Raw genomic sequence first — 18,842 nt, forward strand, 5'->3', positions numbered from 1 at the left:
TAAATATTTATACATATATATAAATATGTATGCTACATATATACACACATGTGTAAGACCATCAGAAGGTCCTTCAGGTCATACTCCAGAAGTGGTAAGTACAAAGAAGCAATAGGGACCAGCCTGAAGGTGTGTCTCGTGGTTTCCCAGCAAAGTCCCTTCCCTCCCATACTCTCTGCCTTTGGGAATAGTCTGTCACCAGGGCTTGGAACTCGAACAGGAAACACACTTTGGCTTGAAAAAGAGAGAAGCTGGGGGTGGTTTTTTCTTCCCTTTTTACACAATATTATGACACCAATTTGAAAAATAAATCCCAGTTTCTCCACTTTCCCTCCCAGGTGTTCACAGAACTAAGAAAATAAATACCACATCTAAGGTGTGCTGCGCAGGCAGCTCTGGGGGCTCTTGGAGCCGTCTCTAAACAAACACAGCCACCAGAAGAAGGCTTTGGGGAAAATCGCAAGTGCCCACTGACAGCGCAGAGAAATGAGTGTGGAAACACAGCTTTCCACAGCCTTTCTGCCTCCTCAGCAAGTTCAGAGAAAAGTTGTCGCTCAAAGGACAACCAAGAAACCAACGTGCGCTTGCGGAGCCCTGCCAAGGATTTTGCTCTGAGAGCTGGAGGCGGTTTTGTCTCTGTACAGAGGGACCTTTGTGCGAGTTCTCTGGAACCAGAGTTCTTTCCTTGGCCACATCCGATCTCACCATAGGCAGGAAACCTGCTCGTTGTGAGTGTCCATAAGGAAACTTGCAGGCCTGGTGGAAAGAAAGGTGGATTTCTCCTTTAGTCTCAGAGAGGTCTACTCCGGGCCTATGGGAACGTGGGGCTTGCTGCATGAGCCAACCACACCCTGGTGGGCCCTAAGTCTATTCAAAATGTTTTATTGGCACTGGCTCTGTTAGGGGCATATTCACTATTGAAATAGATTGTATGGCACGGTAAAGTTTTCTTCCTGAAGGGTAGCTTTACTTCCACTGGTTAGAGAAGAGTGTGTGTGTATGTGTGTGTAAATGTGTGTGTGTGTGAGTGTGTAGTTACAGTTTCTTGTTTTCTTTCTTGTTTTAGTTGGTGTTTGGCACACTGTTTAGTCTTTTGAACGGCTCTTCCTCCTCAGCGAAAAGAAGCTGCCCTTCTGGGGAGGTCCCATCATCATGGGTGCTTGGTTCTTGTGAGTAATTTTAATCTAAAAGCAAACAGGCAGAAATGAATTAGTGGCATGCAAATCTTGGTGGCCTAAGGGAGAGTGAGTTGCAGAGAGAGGAAAGAAAGCCAGCTTTGGGTTGGAAGGAGCCCCATGCAGAAGGACAACTGTCCTTGAACAGCTTAAAAATTGGCATCTTGACCCTGACTGGGCCTGGAGTTTGGCACTGCTGGAAGTGAGGGGCGGAAACACTGGGGAGAGACAGGTGTGAGCTTCCCACGTGGTGATCAGCTGGCACTTGTCCTGTGTCCTTGCTATTCATAGACTCTCAGAATGTCACTGCCAGAGGAGACCTCGGGACCTTCTCATTCAACCCCTCTGTAGGACAGATGAAGGAATGGGAGCCCAAGGCGCCACTAGGCCTTAGATTACCCTAAGATCACACAGAGAGGGCAGAACTGCTAGAGCCCAATTCTTCAGGTTTCTGGCCTCCCTTACTCCTGACCATTCCTGTCCAGGCAGTGCAGAGATGTCAACCAGTTGACCCAGAGGCTTCAGTCTGACATCTGACCAAGCAACATCATGTGGAGAGTTCCCAAGTGAGTCCCTTAGATGTTTCCTCTTTTCTTAGCCTTCCAGGGAAGATCTTACTTTCTTTTAAAATCATTTTTTTTTTTTTTGAATTTTAGGGTTTATAAGTATTTTCTCCTGTAAACTTTAAGTCAATTGGAAGTGAAGGATATGGATGAATTCTCATTTTTGTCTTTCTTCCCAAACTTATTCTCAGGGCATGGCTTCAAAATGCTTAATCCCTATTCGAATGTGGTCTTGTGACACTGCCACTTTAATAACCTACATTATCAGTCTATCGACAATATTTATCAAGTATAACACATTCACAGTAGGAAGATGGTGTGGAAACAGGAAGCACTTAGGATTCAAAGACCTGGGTTTGGGTCCCAGGACTTCTGCTTCTTTGCTGTGAAACTTTGGAAAAATTCATTTAACTTTTAGAGCCAGGGCTTGCTGAACTGTAAAATGAGGATAATAACATTTGTCCTATTTTTCTCACAAAGATCAAAAAATACGTCAGTGAAAGCCCATTGTAAACTATAAAATGGAAAGTAATGATTAGTTAGATACATGTCTTATATTGGAGGAGAAAAAGAAAGATGGACGTCAAAAGAAACAGAATCTATGAGCCCATTCTCATGGTCTTTACCACATTATTGAAAAACGACAGTGTGACCACAGAAGAACTCTAAAAGGGAGAGACCCATCGACAAGTTAAAATTAATGTAGGATCAACCAAAGTGGTGCCAAAAGAAGTTATGTAAGGAATGAGAAGAGAATCATGAAGCAATTAGGGAAGAATTTCAAGATTTGAAGGATAGAAAGGAAATGTGTTGCTGAAAAGAGAAGGAGAAGGCACCGGGTAGAGGAGCCACTTATGAGCAGGCTGAGTGTGGGGTGAAGGATGAGAAATGTGGGCAGGGATGCAGGTGGGGCAGTTGGTGTAGAGCTTTAAAGGGGAGGTGGCAAGACTGCGTTTATGTGAGATAATAAGGAACCATGAGAGATGACCTTTCCAGCTGGAGAATAACGTGATGAAAAAAGAGTCTGAGGGAAATTATTCAACAGCTGCTGTCACGGTGAGCTGGAGTGGAAGCTTCTGGCTAAGAGGGCACTACAGTAAGCCAGCTTTTATATTTATAAGGCTCTAGGAAATGGAAAGAAAAAGATGAAAGCAAAATACATTGTGGATAATTAGCATAGCCTGGTGATGGAAGCTGAAAAGGACCCTTATATTGGCTTTGGTCAGCCTGGAGATCTAGAAGGGGAAAGGTAGTTACCAGAAGAGCAACCTGAGAATACATCAAGTAACATCTTGTGTTGTGTGTCTCATTGTAGGTGTCATGTTTATTCCAGAATTCATGGAAGTGAAGCATAGACTGGAGACTCTGACAGCGCTTATCTGTGGCATGCAATTTAGCATTCTCTGATGATAGTGATTTGTGGCACATTCCCTTGTGGTAAACCTTCCCTCACTCCTGAGCTCATGTGTCCGTTGAGGGGAAGGACTGTAGCTTATTCACCATAGTATTCCCTGAGCCAGTGTGGTGCCCATTCAGAGTACATGTACCGACTAATGAGCACAACCAAGAAGAAAGAGAACACATTCTGGCAGTGGAGAGGGCTATGTTTGGGGCACAGGGTGGCAGCTGGTGCACTACCTACATTTCTCGCTGATGGAGCCCATTTTTTTAGACATAGAAGACCTTAGCTTCTCTTTTTTCTCCCTCTAGCTGAGCAATTTATTTGCTTTTTAGCACCTCCAGGGAAAAGAAGAGGAAGTGAAACTCAAATCCCTTCCCATTTGGTTTTTCAGCAGTTTTGACAAAGGTCTTGATAGGGTAGGAGTTTGGAGCTCCTGGGTAACATGATATTTTGGTCATCTCTGTGAATTCTATTACTACAGATAACTGAGAGAAGTATGAGTTCATATCCTCACTTTGAGTCAAAGAGATGTCAGTCCCTTACCTCCATATTAGGAGGGGCTAGTGGGTAAAATAAAAATCCCATTTTAGGAGATAGTAGGATGTGGCTAAACTATCCTTTCAACCCCTGATAGAAAGAGAGCATCCCACGTGCCTGTAGTTAAAACCCAAACTTCCCTGGTAATTGAGCAGGTCAGGCATTTAACCAAAGTCTCCATGATTTTCTTAAAAACCATTCTTTACACTCACAAAACCTGGCAAGCACTAAGGACAGCAGCCCCATGTTGTCAGTTTTCTGCGCTCATTACAGACAGAATTGGTACAGTAGACTCTTGTGTAATAGTTCAAAATTCACGAAACTACTGCAGCACATAATTTTCTCTTTGATATGTAATAAAATTTTAAACTTCATGAGTACTGGGGCTTGACTTTGTTTGGGGGGCCATTTTCTGGGAATCAACACATTTTTATTACTTCAAGAGAAGCAATATACTGAAAGACTTCTTCCTGAACGTTGTCGTCTCAGGACGAATGATTCAGATCATGCCTACTAAAGTGGTCAATAACTGTAAGTGTGAACCCTCCCCGAATCACTTGGGAAGTGTCCAAGGTCTGCTCTAATTTTACCTGGAGATAAGTATAAAGGTACAAACATGAAAGATCTCAAATAGTCTTAAAAAGTTAAGGAAATATTCCTTAAAAAATATCTTAAAAAGTTAAGGAAACATTCCTGCTTAAAGTGAGGCTAAGGGAGGAGGAGAGGATTTGCATAATCTTTCAGGTCTTAGCTATTTCTGGGTTCTCCAAGATTTTAGCATGTCCTGCTTCATGGGAATGTTTTCTGCTTTCAGAGGTCTTCAAATGTAGTTGGACAATCAGGATTTGCAAGGGGTGGAAAAGTGCGGGATTTATTGGTAAGTCAGAAAATTCGACTATAGTATTGGTTCTCAGTGTGTGGTACCTAGACGAGCAGTTTCAGCATCACCTTGGAACTTGTTAGAAATGAAGATTCGAAGGTATCCAGATCCACTGAATCAGCAAATCGGGGATATGGCCCAGCAATTTGTGTTCTAAAACCCCTCCAGGTTATTCGGATGCATACCCTTGGGACTCACTAGGCTAGATAACTAGGATCACTTTCAACCTTGAGATTCTACTATCTAACTCTGGGAGAAGATTCTGAATTTTGAGGCTCAAATTATGCCATCTAACTGTGATAGTGAAGTATGAGAGATCATCTTATATACATATGTTTCTATGTATAAACAAATAATGCTTGTTTTTAAGAATTTAGAAAACATGGAAAAAAATTAAAAATCACATAGAGGTAATAACTGCTAACTTTTTGGCATATTGCTTTCCATTTGTTTCTATGCTCATATATTAGTAATAAAATTGAAATCAGCTTCTTACTCTGCTGTTTTCATTTAACATTATTTCACAAGCATTTCTGGTGTCATTAAATATTTGTTAGATATGATTTTCAATGGCTGGAAATGATTCCATTTGATGAATCCCACTTAGCTGATTGAATCCCTTCCTTAAATGTTGGGCTTTTAGGTAATTTCCAATTTATTGCCATGAAGGGTAATGTAGAAACTTATATATTCTTATATATCAGTCTCTGTCTGTATTCGAGAATCTGTATTTTACATAGAATAAATTCCTAGAAGTATATAAACAATTTTTAAGGGTGAAAGTAAATGAACTGCATCAATTTATATTAATATTTGTAATGTTTCTTCCTGATACATGGCTCCAGATGCTTTCCAGACTGGCTGTACCAGATTATACTTTTGCCTCACTGCATGAGTGTGCTGGCCGCACCACACCCTTGACAGCAATGAATATTATCTTTAAACAAAGAAATAAAGAAACAAACAAAACTGTGCTAATTGGTAAGTAAAACATGGCATAGCATTCATTTACTGTTGTAACTTAAAAACCTTTCCTTCCTTTTTTTAAACTTGTGATATTATTTCATAGGTTTATTAGTGCATGGCATTTCTTCTATGAACTGCCTGTTCACGATTACATTGATAGTATTTTTTTCCTGCTGTATTCTAAAAGCTGGTTTCTTCATACCTCATAGGAATTAACCTGCTGTTTGAGATAGCTATTGCAAACACCTTGTCCTTGGCCTTTTACATATCTATATTGATTCTTGACTTGTAGAATCTAAAATTGGTTATTAGTCAAATATGTGACTTTTTGTTTAGGAACCCCTGTCCACAGTGTAATTATAATCATCTATGTTTTCCCGTAGCTAGTAACATTTAATTCTTTGAATTGAAGTTGTTTTTTTTGTTTTTTTGTTTTTTGTTTTTGGAATATAGTTTGAGGTAAGAGAGGAAGGTACGTAATGACATACAGACAATTTCTTGGATAGCATATGTTGAACAGTCCATCTCCTTCTAATTAGTTCGTAGTCTTTCTTTTTCTTTCATTAGTTTTTATGTATACTAGGGTTTCTTAGGGCTCTCTTCTGTACTATTGATTTATCTATACAATATTGTGCCAATAACATATTATTCAAATTATTGTGGCTTTATAATTATTTTAATATCTTGTGAGAAGTCCTTTCTTGTAGTTGTTTTATAAAATGCCCTAGAATTATTTTATTTTGTTAAGTTAACAAAGCAAGTGCTTTGGGATTTGGGGATCCTTATTTAGGAACATGGGGTATTTTTGTGTTCAGATCTTTTTTTTATATATTTTTAAGTCTTATATTCATCTTCATCCATTTTCCATAATTCATTGCAGTCTTTTATGTCTTTTGTTGCTGCTATTATGATATTTTAAGTTTTTTCTTTTATATTCTTTGGATTGGTTATTGCTGGTAAATAAGAAAGCTATTAATTTTTGTCTATCTTTTTATAGGGCTTCACTGAAATAATTTATCCAATGAGGGTTCAGTTGATTCTATTAGCTTTTTATATATATAATCATATCATCTGAAAATAATGACAGTTTTTACTCTTTTCCAAATTATTGTTTCTTTTCTGCTTCATGTATATTGCATTGGCTAGAACTTTCAAACAATGTCAGTATACATATCTTGTCCATGATTTGAATGAGAATTCCTCTAGTGTTTTACTATTAAGTAAAATATTAATTACAGGTTTAACATAGATATTTTAAAATATTTTAAAGGAGTAACTTTCTGGTCTTACTTTTCTAGTTTTTATCTTTAAAAATCAGAAATATTGAATGTAATTGAATACTTTTGGGTCATCTATTATATTATTGTGTAATTTTTCTACCTAAACTGATATTAGAAGACTTCATTTTATTCCTCTGATATGCTCTGAGGGATGAATAGTTCTTTTAACATATTGATCAATTATGCCTACTAATACTTTAACTAGAATTTTTATAACATATGCATATTTAAGATTGGTCAGTAGTTTTCTGTTTTCATGTGTAATTTTGGTTAGGTTATAGTATCTGTCTTCATTTTATAAAATGGATTAGGTGGCTTTCTATGTTTGTCTATACTATGCAACAGTTTACCTAAATATTTATTTCCTAATTGTATGGAAGAACTTACCAGCAAGACTATCTGTTTTAAGATAATTTTATATGTAATTTTTTGAAAGCATTTTCCATTTCATTAATGATTACCAGGATTTTCATTCATTTTCTTAAGATGGTCAAGTTTATTAGAATCAAGATGATTATGTATATTGTCTTATAATTAAATAAAGTCTTTGCCACATTCATATTTATATTTTATATTACATTTATTACATATTTTTTAACAGTCTAATACCTGATTTCTGTTTTTCTCTTTAAAAAATTAAGTTTTCAAACATTTGACATGTTTGAAGAATTAGTTCTAGGTTTTCCTGTTTTTTAATTATTTAATTTCTACTTTTATCTTTATTATTTTCTTCCTTCTGCTTCTCCTTTTTTGTATTGTTCTTCTAATCTTGGAATTATTCATTACATTTTTTTCCTTTTTATATGATGGTAGTATATAAAACTTTGAATTTACTCCCAAGTACAGTTTAGACTCTATCTCACAAGTTTTGAACTAGAGCTTTCTATTTAAAGATTTTTTTAGTAGTCAATAATGGTGATTTTGATCACTTTTTGAGTGTACTGTTCTTTAGGATTTTAAAGTTTCCAAGCGACTGGATTTTGTTTGTTTATTCATTTAATCTTCCATTAGTAATTTCTAGTTTTAGTGTGCTTTTTTTTTTTTTTTTTTTTTTTTTTTTGGTGGTTGGCCAGTATGGGGATATGAACCCTTGACCTTGGTGTTATTAACTCTGCACTCTAACCAACTAAACTAACCAGCCAGCCCCTTTTCATTGTTTTTTTGGTCAAAGAAAATGACCTTTATCTTTTATCCTTTTGAGTTTTATAGAGTTTTTTTTTTTTGAAACTAGTTTATGATCTATTTTAGTAAGTTATGAATCCTTGAAAAAATAGGATATTTAATTTTTTATAGGTTATTGAGTTATTTCTTCTAAGCTTTAGTGCATTTATTTTTTGCTACATGACTTCAAAGGTGAAACAAATATTTTAAAGTCTCTCAACAACTGTCCTTCTGTTAACTTCTTATATATCTGTTTTTTCTCAGAATATATATTAATATTGTTTTTCAGTTTTCTACTATTTTTGATTTGGTTATTAAATGTCTAAAATTTTATGACCACTACATCTCATAATTAAGTGTACTTTCATCAAATAAAAAATGACTTTCCTTATCCTGCTTTAAGCTTTTGACATGTTGGAAGGTTAGTTTGCCTAAAATTAATATAATTAATGTTACCATTTCTTACTTTTCATTTCTCTATGCTTGATAAAAAATAAAATAAAAAGATACACATATGCAAACATAGATATGTATGTATCCTTTTGTTTTAGGTGTATCTTCTGTAAGAAGCATATATTTGGATTTTAATTTTTAACCCAATATAAGAGTATTGGTCTTTTAATAGGGGACTTTAACCCATCTGTTTTTAAATCAGTATTGATATATTTATTCTTAACTTCTTTCATCTTACTTCAAAAAAATTTTAAATGTTGGCTTGTTATTTGCTTTCTCTCTCATACTACGTTGATAGGGCTTGTATATTTTCATTTCTCCTGGATTTGAAAGGTGTGATCCTTGTTTTCACTTTCGCTAGTGATTATCTAGCTATTACTGTTTTCTTCTGATTTATATTTTTTAATCATCAAAATAGAGACAATGAGAAAATTAGCATATTTTTATCAATCCTTCAGAAGTGTCTCCCACATGCTTTCAGCCTTTGTTAATATAACCTTAGGTTTGAGATCCAGGTTACTAATGTTTACATTCTATATCTTCTCTTCCGAAGAATGATATTGGCCCTTTGCATTCTGTTGCATAACCATATTTAATGGATTTCTTTTTTCAAAAATTTCATTCTAATTTAACTAGTTTTATTTTTTGCTGAAAGTTCTTTTGTGCTGTGATATCCCATTTTTAAATCTTTAACTTTGAAATGTTTCTTGGTTGGTGTGCATCTTCAAGAAAATATTTCAAGGGGGACATTTGTTTTAAACCTTGCAAGTTTAGTTCTGTCATGAGCTGAATTGTGTCCCCCCAATTCATATGTTGAAGCCTTAACACCAATGTGACTGTATTTGTATAAAAGGCCTTTAAGGAGGTGATTAAGGTTAAATGAGGTCACAATGGTGGGGCCTGATCCTTGAGGACTGGTGTCCTTATAAGAAGAGGAAGAGATAACAGGAGTGAACACACACAGAAGAAAGGCCATGTGAGGACACAGTGAGAAGGTGGCCATCTGCAAGTCAGAAAGAGAGGCCTCACTAGAAACCAACCCTGTCAGTACCTTGATCTTGGGCTTCCAGCCTCCAGAACTGTGAGAAAATAGATTTCTGGTATTTGAGCTACCAGTTTGTGGTATTCTGTTATGGCAGCCCAAGCAGACTAATATATCTTTACATATGGATTTCTGGACTTCATACCATAAAATTATTGGGTCACACATTTTTTCATAGTGAGTTGTAATCTCTGAAGGGTGCCAGGGAGGAGAGGGTGAGAGTGGGAGGAGAGGAAACTATGTGGCTATTTCAAAAACCAGTGCTTGGATTTAGAGGAATGGCAACCTACTTTGCAGATATCACTGAATCAGGTGAAAGAGGGTTTGATTTCTTCCAGCCTTTTTTTTTTTTTTAATAGATAGGAGGCACATGGATAGATTTTTCTCAGCTTAGCTCCTTAAAAATGATAAGCAGTAGGAATTCCCTCCATCATTCCTAATTCCAGCAAGGTGGAAAGCCATTATTAGTTTTTGCTGTAGTGTGTTTTCATCTTTTTCTTAGTCTTCATAAGATTGATGTCAGATCTTGCAGAGAAATTTCTGTCTTTGATAACCTTATAGAAGATGCCATCTCTTCTCAGCAGGCTTGTGAAAACCCTCTCTCTAGTAGAAAACAACCTGATGTTATGAAGGGGTCAAAATAGCAGGTATCTGAATACTCCACTAGAATGAGGAAGCTTAGAAACTCAACTTTTGTCTTTTGAGATTCACATATTTGCAATCGTATTGATGGTATTACTCATATAATATCCCACTAGAGCCCTTGAAAGCCAGGACAATGGTTTCTTTGCACCATGGAATTTCTAGCTGGGTTCCTAACCAAAAACAACCTAAGAGAGAAGGATGCATGGCTCCTATTGTGGTGATTAAATGGAGAGCTAACATAGATATGTTAAGTCAGGGACTGGGGATGCTCCTTCTATTTTGTTTGTTCATTTGTTCAGTCCTTTATTCATCATTCAACACATTTTACTGTGCAACTGTTACAAACCAGGCACTGTACTACGTGCTGGGTGAGAATGCCATACACAAAACAGATAGCCCGTGTGGTGACCCTTTCAGTGGAGTTCTCAGGGCTGTGGAGCACCTGTGGGAAAGTATGTCTATGCACTTTGAGAATTCTCTCCCAGGAGCCCCAGTGGACAGGACAACTGGCTGAAAGTCCTAGCTAAGTGTGCAGATTTGGCCTCCACATAAGGAAGCACTTTCCAACCATTAGACTTGTTCTTTCTGAGGTGGTATGTTCACTGCCACTGGAATGATGCATACTGAAGCTGTCAGGGGTACTGTGGATGAAGTCTCAGAATTTACCATCTAGAACTGTGAGCTCCTTGAAGATGGGTCTAGGTCTCATTGTAACTGGTGCCTCACAGTGTCTGGCACATGGCAGGCATTCGACAAAAGTTTGGCAGGTAAGTGAGCGGATGGATGAATGTAGGAAGAGGGGCTGCACTAGATGGTTTTCCAAGGTCCCTGCAACTCTGAGATTCAGAGATTTCCTATTAAGTCAGGCTTCTCACCCCACCGCGAAGATGGGCAAAACTCACCGTGCAACGGGGCTGCCTCCAGGGCTCTCCATCCACTTGCATTGGTAGCAGCTTGTTAGTCCTGGAACCCCGAAAACCGAGAGAATAGTGAGCTTCTTGGAACTGGAGAATCAGGGTTGTTTCCTCTCAGGGAAAAAGGAGTGGGAAGACCTTATCTACCTGGGGAGCCTGTTAAAAATAGATTTCTGAACCCACTTCAGGAATTCTGATTTGGCAGGTCTGGGGCTGGGCCCAGGGCTCTGTGTTTTAATAATCACTATGGGTGATTCTGTTGCCTTGGTCCTTAGACCCCACTTTGAGAAACACTGCCATGGGTGAGCAGTGAAACACACAGAAGTCTGGGAAACAGTGGCCAACGAGCATGGCTGCACCACTGCTGAGCAGACCCTCCTCAGTCAACCAGCCAGAGGGCCTGCAGTTCATGCCAAAAACTTTACTCTGAAATGGGAAAGGGCCTGGTCTTTATGCTGAGTGAGAGGTTACATCATGTCATGAGGTAATGTCTCCAACTCATACAAGGTATGGCTCAGGTCTGAGTGTGTCTTGTCTTGCACTCAGTCCTAACCATCTCCTCTTTCATCTTGTGAACAACAGCACACTCTGGATTGCATGGACTGTGGACTAGGCTTAGCTGGGAGAGGGGGTCATCTAGGCATATTGTCTGGGGCAGGAGGAGAGGGGAAAGTGTTGCTCTCTTGCTTGGGACATGGCTTTTCTGGCATATGGATTCGTAAAAGGAGAGATATCAAGTCTTCTGACTTCTTCTGTAGAAGAGTTGTGAATTCATGCTACATTTGCTTCAGAAGGAAAAAACAGGCCCTTTGGAGGTCTCTGGTCTGGGTGAATGGGGAACAATTTCCACTGACTGGCTGAGAAGCCCCACCTGAGCTTGGCATCTGCCTTTTTTTTTGAAATTACGAAATGAAAGAGGAAAACTGTGTTTTGATGTGATGATTCTCTGACTAACCCTGAGGATATTTAATAATAAAAACAATAAATCTAATAGTAAAAAACAAATAATAAGAGGAAAGAGTGGCATTTTGGTTCCTGGGGCTGAGAAGAGTATTTGGAAAAAGCCCAGGGGGATAGGACTCCTGGCTCACCCGCTCTGTTCTACCTGGAAATAGATCTACTGAATATGAAGAAAAAGTCCTCCCCATTATGCATGGCTTTTTGATTTCTCAGGGATCAGGATGTTATGTTCTCTGGGGTCTACATAAGTTATGGCTTAGATGAGTTAACAGAATGGACCTATTCAGTATTAGAGTCCCAGAGAAGGGACAGGACTAGAGAGATTAATCTGGAAAACAGGGGCCCTAGCATAACAACAGCTCAGAAAGAAAGGGGAGCAAACCTTTGGGGAATAGAAAAGATAGAGAAGACAAAGAGAAGGAATTAAGAAAGGGGTTAGTGGAATAGAACTTCAGCTAAGAGACATCAGGGAGCCAGCTGTGGGGACCTTTCTGAGGGATGCAGTTTCGTGCCGAGAACAGAATTTCCTCCAATGTACTCTGACGACACTTGCCCAAGAGGCTCTGGGAGAAAAGGGATCTGTGGTTGAATATCTTTGGGAAGCCCTGCATATTGTGGTTCCCTCTAGGAGATCCCCAAGGCATACTAACAGATTTGATCCATAGCAATCAAATGGTAAAAGGAAAGGAATAAAGACTTCTGAAATGATCAGGTGGAGGAAGAATCTGAGACAAAACAGAGGCAACTGAAATCAGACCTCTATTAGATCCCATCTCTTCCAGGAGCCTGCAGTGGCTGACCTGTGTGGTCCATACCCGGAAGGGTTGTCATCCTCTTAGTCAATTATGACAGGTCTGCTGATGTTGATGGGTTATTGTAAAAAGGCTTATAGGAGATAGCATCTCCAAGGCCACTATCCAAGAAAAAGCAGAGTAAGCAGAAAACCTGGTTTTTATCAGAGTGTGTCCTCTGGCATATCTCTAACATTTTAATTTGAAGATATTAAAAAAGGCAAGGAGTTGGACCTCTGGTTCTCTGGATCTCATAATCTTATACTCCTGTTTAGAGAATTTCACCAGGTCATGTTAGGAGAACAGCAAACTGGTTGTGGTGGATCCTCTAGTTGATGTCCTGGACATCCTGTTTGGAAAAGGGTCTACAAAGATGTTCTTTACAAATGTTAACAATCTTCTGTGTCCCACTTTCTCTGCCCTGACATCCAAAGATGGCTTCCTATCTGTCCTCTGCAAGAAGGTTTAGGGAGGGGGGTAGTCTCAGAGGCTGCTGGGCAATGAGGACACGTACCTGATGGTGACAGAGGAGCACTGGGCCAGCCTCCTGCCTGCACTCTTCAGGCCAGTGTAGATCTGCCCCATCTCCATGGCTCCCTCCAGCCCCACCACTTCAAGGAGCTGGTCACCAAGGTCTGCAGAGTGAGACAGCAAAAGCAATGTACATGCATCTCTCTGTTCCTTGGGCTGGCTCTGGCCAGGACTGGTCCTGAGATGGCTGACCCAGATCCATCAGCATCTTTTCATTTAGCACCAAACAGCTTTTCCATACTCACTCTGAATAAGGCCTTTCCTCAAGGGTCAGTAACTACCTTTTCATGAACAGAAGCCCAGTTGTAGTGAAACAAGATTTTGATACAGAACATTAATATTCATTCAGTTAATAAGCTGACATGCTAAGAAGTCCCTTCGAAGGTAAAGTAACTTAAATGATGAACCAGCTATTTCTGAAATAATTTTCAGCCCCCTAGTGCAGCTAAAGACATATTGATTTGGTACTAGCCTAGGAAGGAATGTTGATGAAGGCCATTATCCATAGCTGGATCAAGCCTCTCTTCTCTGAATGTCTAAATAATATCTTGGCCCCACTGATGATGACTGATGGTTAATTAACCTCAAAGTTGGCTTGTGGTAAGCCACTGGTGAGCCAACCTCCCTGGACAACCTCGAGAATATCCGTGACCTCTTTCAGGACACCAGGTGCCTAATCTAAGCCAAGGAAAAGAATATTTAACCTGCACCAGATTATTGTGGGCCCACAGTAGAAAGGGAGGGGCAGAAAATATGAGTCTCAGGCTCAGAATCACACAGAATTGATGGCCCCCCACGGCGGCAGTTGCTTCCATTTCAGAACCTGGAAGAGGTCCTTTTTCTCAGAGTTCGTAAAGCTTGGATTGTGCTTTCCCAAGTTCTTGTGAAAGTAATGGCAGGATTAATGTTTGATGTTGGGCTCAAGACTCACTTTACAACACAATTTTTATTTATTCAAAACAGAATTAAAATAAAAAGGCAGATTTTAAAAAAGCTTCCATTCCTTTGCCTGCCAAGGCAAAAGTACTTTTTTCATAGGTCGTGGCTTTATCACTAACATCCTAATATCCATAAACTAGAAAATTCTGTCTATGTTAATTCCTTTGCTTGTTTAACAGATGGCTTCTGTCTTCTAAAGTGCCTCCTGGTATATTGTAACAGTGTTTGTTGAGATTGGCAAGGAGATATTTGGGTTTGTCTTTACTTTTTTGTTTAGAAGACCAACTATTATTTAAAAAAATTCTCTTGATGGATGTTTTTCTAATGAGGACAGTTAAAGAAAACCATTGGGCTGACCGCAAACGTGTCAACATTGCTAGAGTCAAAATTACTGGTCACTGGCGAACGTCAGCTGCCAACAGATACACAAACTGCCTTAGACTTTCTGTGTCGGGCACATAGTGTTTCTCGTCTACATGGATGCTCCCATTGTCCTTCTCCTGTACTCTTTTCTTCACGTCTGTGAAAAGATACTATCTCCTTAAACTCTCCATTTCATTTGGACTTGCAATAAAAAAGAACTCCAGAAAAGATAATGTTTGTTTTAGGAGAATGCTCCAGGCTCTCTGAAGGAATTTGGACCTAATAAACAGCAAATGTCTAAACCTCTAGTCACTTAATTAGTTCCCTTCTTACCAAAGAGGGTTGAAGAACGATTGGATACTCTTAGCTTACTGTGTCATTTTAATAGAGTCTGTGAAAACAACATGGGCTATGAATGGGGGAGAGAGAGAGAGAGAGAGAGAGAGTGAGAGAGAGAGAGAAAGGAGGAAAAGGAGATGGGGTGGGAGGAGGAGAAGAGAAAGAGGAAGAGGAGGAAGGAGAGAAATTACAGTGTGTCTAGGGGTGAAGAGGGTGGGGGAGTTCTGCTGAGGTAGGAGAGAGGAGGACAAAAGAGGAGCAGAACTTTTTAGAAATTTCTCTAGTGGCGGAGACAGATGTCTTGTAAAATGCTGCTCTTTGTACCAGGCTTTGGTAGCTGATAGTGCTGTGATAATTCAATGTTTTCCCTACTTGAAACATTCTCTGGTGACAAAATGTTCTAAGAAGTAGGGGACTTAATAGACTCAAGTGTTTCAGTTTTACAATGTCTTGGTCTTTTAACAAATTTTCCTGTTGAATGGCTTTAACTCTAAAGTTGTTATCACTTCCCACACATTACCTTGCAGCTTTCACTTCCCACACATTACCTTGCTTCCTGGCTCTGGAAGAGACGTAATGAAGGCTGATCTCATCAGTATGGGCGGGCGGGTGGGTGGGTGAGTTGGGGCTTACACAGATGTGGGACTGAGGAAATATATATATAAATGTAGGGAAAGGGGCTAAAATCTTGGTGTACTTTTTGCCATCGTGCCCTTCAATTTGTGCTCTGAATCTTCCATGGCTTAAAGAGGCTAGGATGACTCCTGACTCCTACCGAAGCGAGACTTCATTGCTCTTCTGCTTCTCCACAATTGCCTAAGTAATTTTTCTTTCGACTTTCTAGAATGTCTACTGAGAAGTCCTGAGGTCAAGAAATCTGTTTAACTTTGTTTCCTAAATTTATCAGACCATAAGACTTTTGTGTGACACTTACAAACAGCCCATGGTACTCTTTGGAACACACTTTGGGAAATTCTGGCATTGGTAGATCCCCTTTTTCTTCTATCATGGAAACAGCGAGACACAAATTAAATTTGGAGTTAAAAATGAAAGAAAGGGGATGGATTGTGAATCAGCATCTAAGCACACAAAATAGTTAGTATACAGAAAACAGAATTAAGGATTGGGACATCTGGTATACCAGGTATCTGTTTTACCTCAAGCACCAAATTCAGAATGGGATTTGGTAATTCATATAATCTCCATATTGTCTTTACACTCTTGAACTCCTTAGTATTTAAGATGGAATGTCTATGCACTTTTGTAAAACAGGAATTCACTCACTCATTCTTCAAGAGCTACTGAGTTACAACCAAGTGCCAGATAGTGGGTTAAGAACTGGGAATACAGAATGTTCTCTTCTTGAAGGACTCTTGGCCAAGAAGGAGAAACAGAGTTGGGTGTAGAAAATGCTGTAATTGAACTACAAGATCAAGGAAGCCCGAGTGACTGATTCTGGCTGGATAAGGTACAGAAGATGTCACAGATATTTAAGGAAGGTCTTGAAGGATGAATGCCAAGGAAATTTGCTGGATTGAGAAGAGGAAGGAGGGAGAACATTCTGGGCACAGGGATGATCTTATGTTGAGTTGAAGAGTCATAGGATGGAGGAAAAAATTAATTTAGTAATAAACCCACTTGGCAATTTCATTGGAACACATAAAAAATATTTTTCCCTAAGGAGAATTACTGTTCAGAGACTTTTTGGCCAGAGCTGGAGGAAGGAGGGTCTCTGGGCCAGGCACAAGCTTGTTGTAGCCACAGAACTCAGCCTTTTAGCACTGCTCTTATTTATTTCTCATTTATGGCAAAATGGAAAAAGGAGAATGTGGAAGCAGAGGAGGAACAGCAAAGACAACAATAGCAGTTCTAATCTTGCCCACTTGGTTCAGCCTCCAGGATGTGGTTTTATAAATGCAAATCTGATCATGTCATCCCCACACCAAAACTCCTCAGTGGCACCAATCATAACACCAAGTGCTGGGGAAGAGAAGATGAAATGTGTACAATTTTTCACACTGATGACATATGAGTCAACTTTTGGGAAAGAATTTGGCCAATTGCAATAAGAGTCTAAAACTGTCATACTGTTTGATCCACTATTCTTTTTTCTTGGTATTGATCATGAGAAATTATTCACAGAACCTAAGTTCATACAAATACGTACATTGTGGCATCATATTTATAATAGCAAAATCTCCACCACCCCCATAATTTCCACCTGTACGGGAATAAATACACGATATGGTATCCATATGATGAAATTTTTGCTTCTATTAAAATATTTACAAAGTTTCAATAACATCAAATGTGTTTACATTATAATGTTAAGTGTGAAGGCAGTGTAAATATACTTACATAGCATGCACTCATCTAGGTAAGAATATGCATAGAAGAAATGGACAAATCCCAGCAGAATCTTGATATTGGTGAGTTCCCAGTAATTAAGATAAAGGTAATCATTATTTTTTTCTTTATGCCTTTCTCGGTGTTTCCTATTTTCTATAAGTATGCATTAATTTTATAACATAAGTCATTTTTAAAAACCTATCAAATGTTTTTCATAGTTATAAAGATGATGATGCCCAAGGTCCTTTCCCCTCTGGCAGGGGGATGCTTCTGCAGGTGTATTTCCTGCCCATGCAGGCTAGGTGCCTGCTTCAGACATGCACATCATGCCGTTCCCTGGACAAACCCTACTGTTTCCCTCCTTTGTGCTCTAAATACAAGTATGCTCTATTCCTGCTTGAAACACCCTCTCCCACATTCATGTATCCATCAAAACTCAGGTCATGTCATCAACTGCAAGAAGCTTCCCTGGACTTCTGTGCCTAGACACTCCCCTTCAAATTCCCCCAGGTATTTATGGTCAAAGAAAGAACATGGGCATTAATGCTACTGGCTGTGGGCAGGAGATGACTGTGGAAATTACTATACTATAGGGTCTAGGTCGAATAGGGAAGGAGATGAGGGACATGATAAAAAGGGGGTAGGCAAGTCAGAGACTAGATAAGTTCTGAGACAGTGGGAGAGAGAGAGTTGGGAAGAGGAGCTGTGAGCAGTGATAGGAGGACAAGTTCCACCTGTGGTCCTGGTGGTAGGTGACTTACGTGGACCGTGGCGATGGGGATTAGAGTCAAGGAAAAATAAGGCTAGGTCAGTGTTTCCTAAACTTTATTGCCTATTAGAATTACCCGGGAGCCTCTAAGAACAGTGATGGCCAGGTTGCACCGTACACGAGTTAAATCAGAACGTGTGGGTGTGGGAGCTAGGCATCAGTATTTGTTTGAAAATATCCCTAGGCGATTCCAAAATGCAGCAGAGTTTGGGAACCAGCAGTCTAGGTTATTGGGCTGATCATCCCAATTAGCCCGTGGTTCCCAAAAAGTGATCTCAGACCAGCCGCCTCAGCATCACCTGGAAACTTGTTAGAAATGCAAATTCTTGGACCCCACCCCACACCTACTGAATCAGACATTCTGGGGGTTGGGCCCAGCAGTCTGTTCTAACAAGCTCTCTGGAAGATTCTGAGGCACACTTGAGTTTGAAAACTTGAGCCTTAGGCAATAAAACTGCCTAAAACATACGCAGGAATTAGAGTGAAGAAGAATGTAAACAAGTTACTTCCTGACTGCTTTGATCTAGAACTTCTTCAGTTGAAAATCAGGAATAATAATATTGACCTGAAAGTGTGGTTATGATTTAAATGGCAGAACTCTATGTGAAAGTGCCTGGCACAGTCAGAGTGGGCACTCAAAATACGTTTCACTTTCCTTTTTCTCCACATTTACCTTGAGAACTCCCAACTAACTGTCCGTCTATCTACCATCTCAGAGCTGTGTACAAGAGTTCCCAAACCATAATATTAGGGCTAAAATTTCTTAAATCATCAATGTTCCTC

General features: G+C 39.3%; 1 protein-coding gene across 3 annotated transcripts in view; it reads right to left on the bottom strand.

Annotated features, from left to right (window-relative positions):
• Window positions 1-1,085: 1,085 nt before the first annotated feature.
• Window positions 1,086-18,842, bottom strand: part of DGKG (diacylglycerol kinase gamma) — a 148,589-nt gene continuing 130,832 nt past the window's right edge. For all 3 annotated transcript variants that reach the window (XM_063092352.1, XM_063092351.1, XM_063092350.1), the window contains 3 exons: window positions 13,284-13,404; window positions 11,007-11,067; window positions 1,086-1,184 (listed from right to left, as the gene is read on the bottom strand). In XM_063092352.1, coding sequence (XP_062948422.1) covers window positions 1,086-1,184; window positions 11,007-11,067; window positions 13,284-13,404 — 281 coding nt within the window. The remainder of the gene's footprint in view (window positions 1,185-11,006; window positions 11,068-13,283; window positions 13,405-18,842) is intronic.

This window comes from Cynocephalus volans, chromosome 1 (assembly GCF_027409185.1).
Source record: "Cynocephalus volans isolate mCynVol1 chromosome 1, mCynVol1.pri, whole genome shotgun sequence".
NCBI classification, from domain to species: domain Eukaryota; kingdom Metazoa; phylum Chordata; class Mammalia; order Dermoptera; family Cynocephalidae; genus Cynocephalus; species Cynocephalus volans.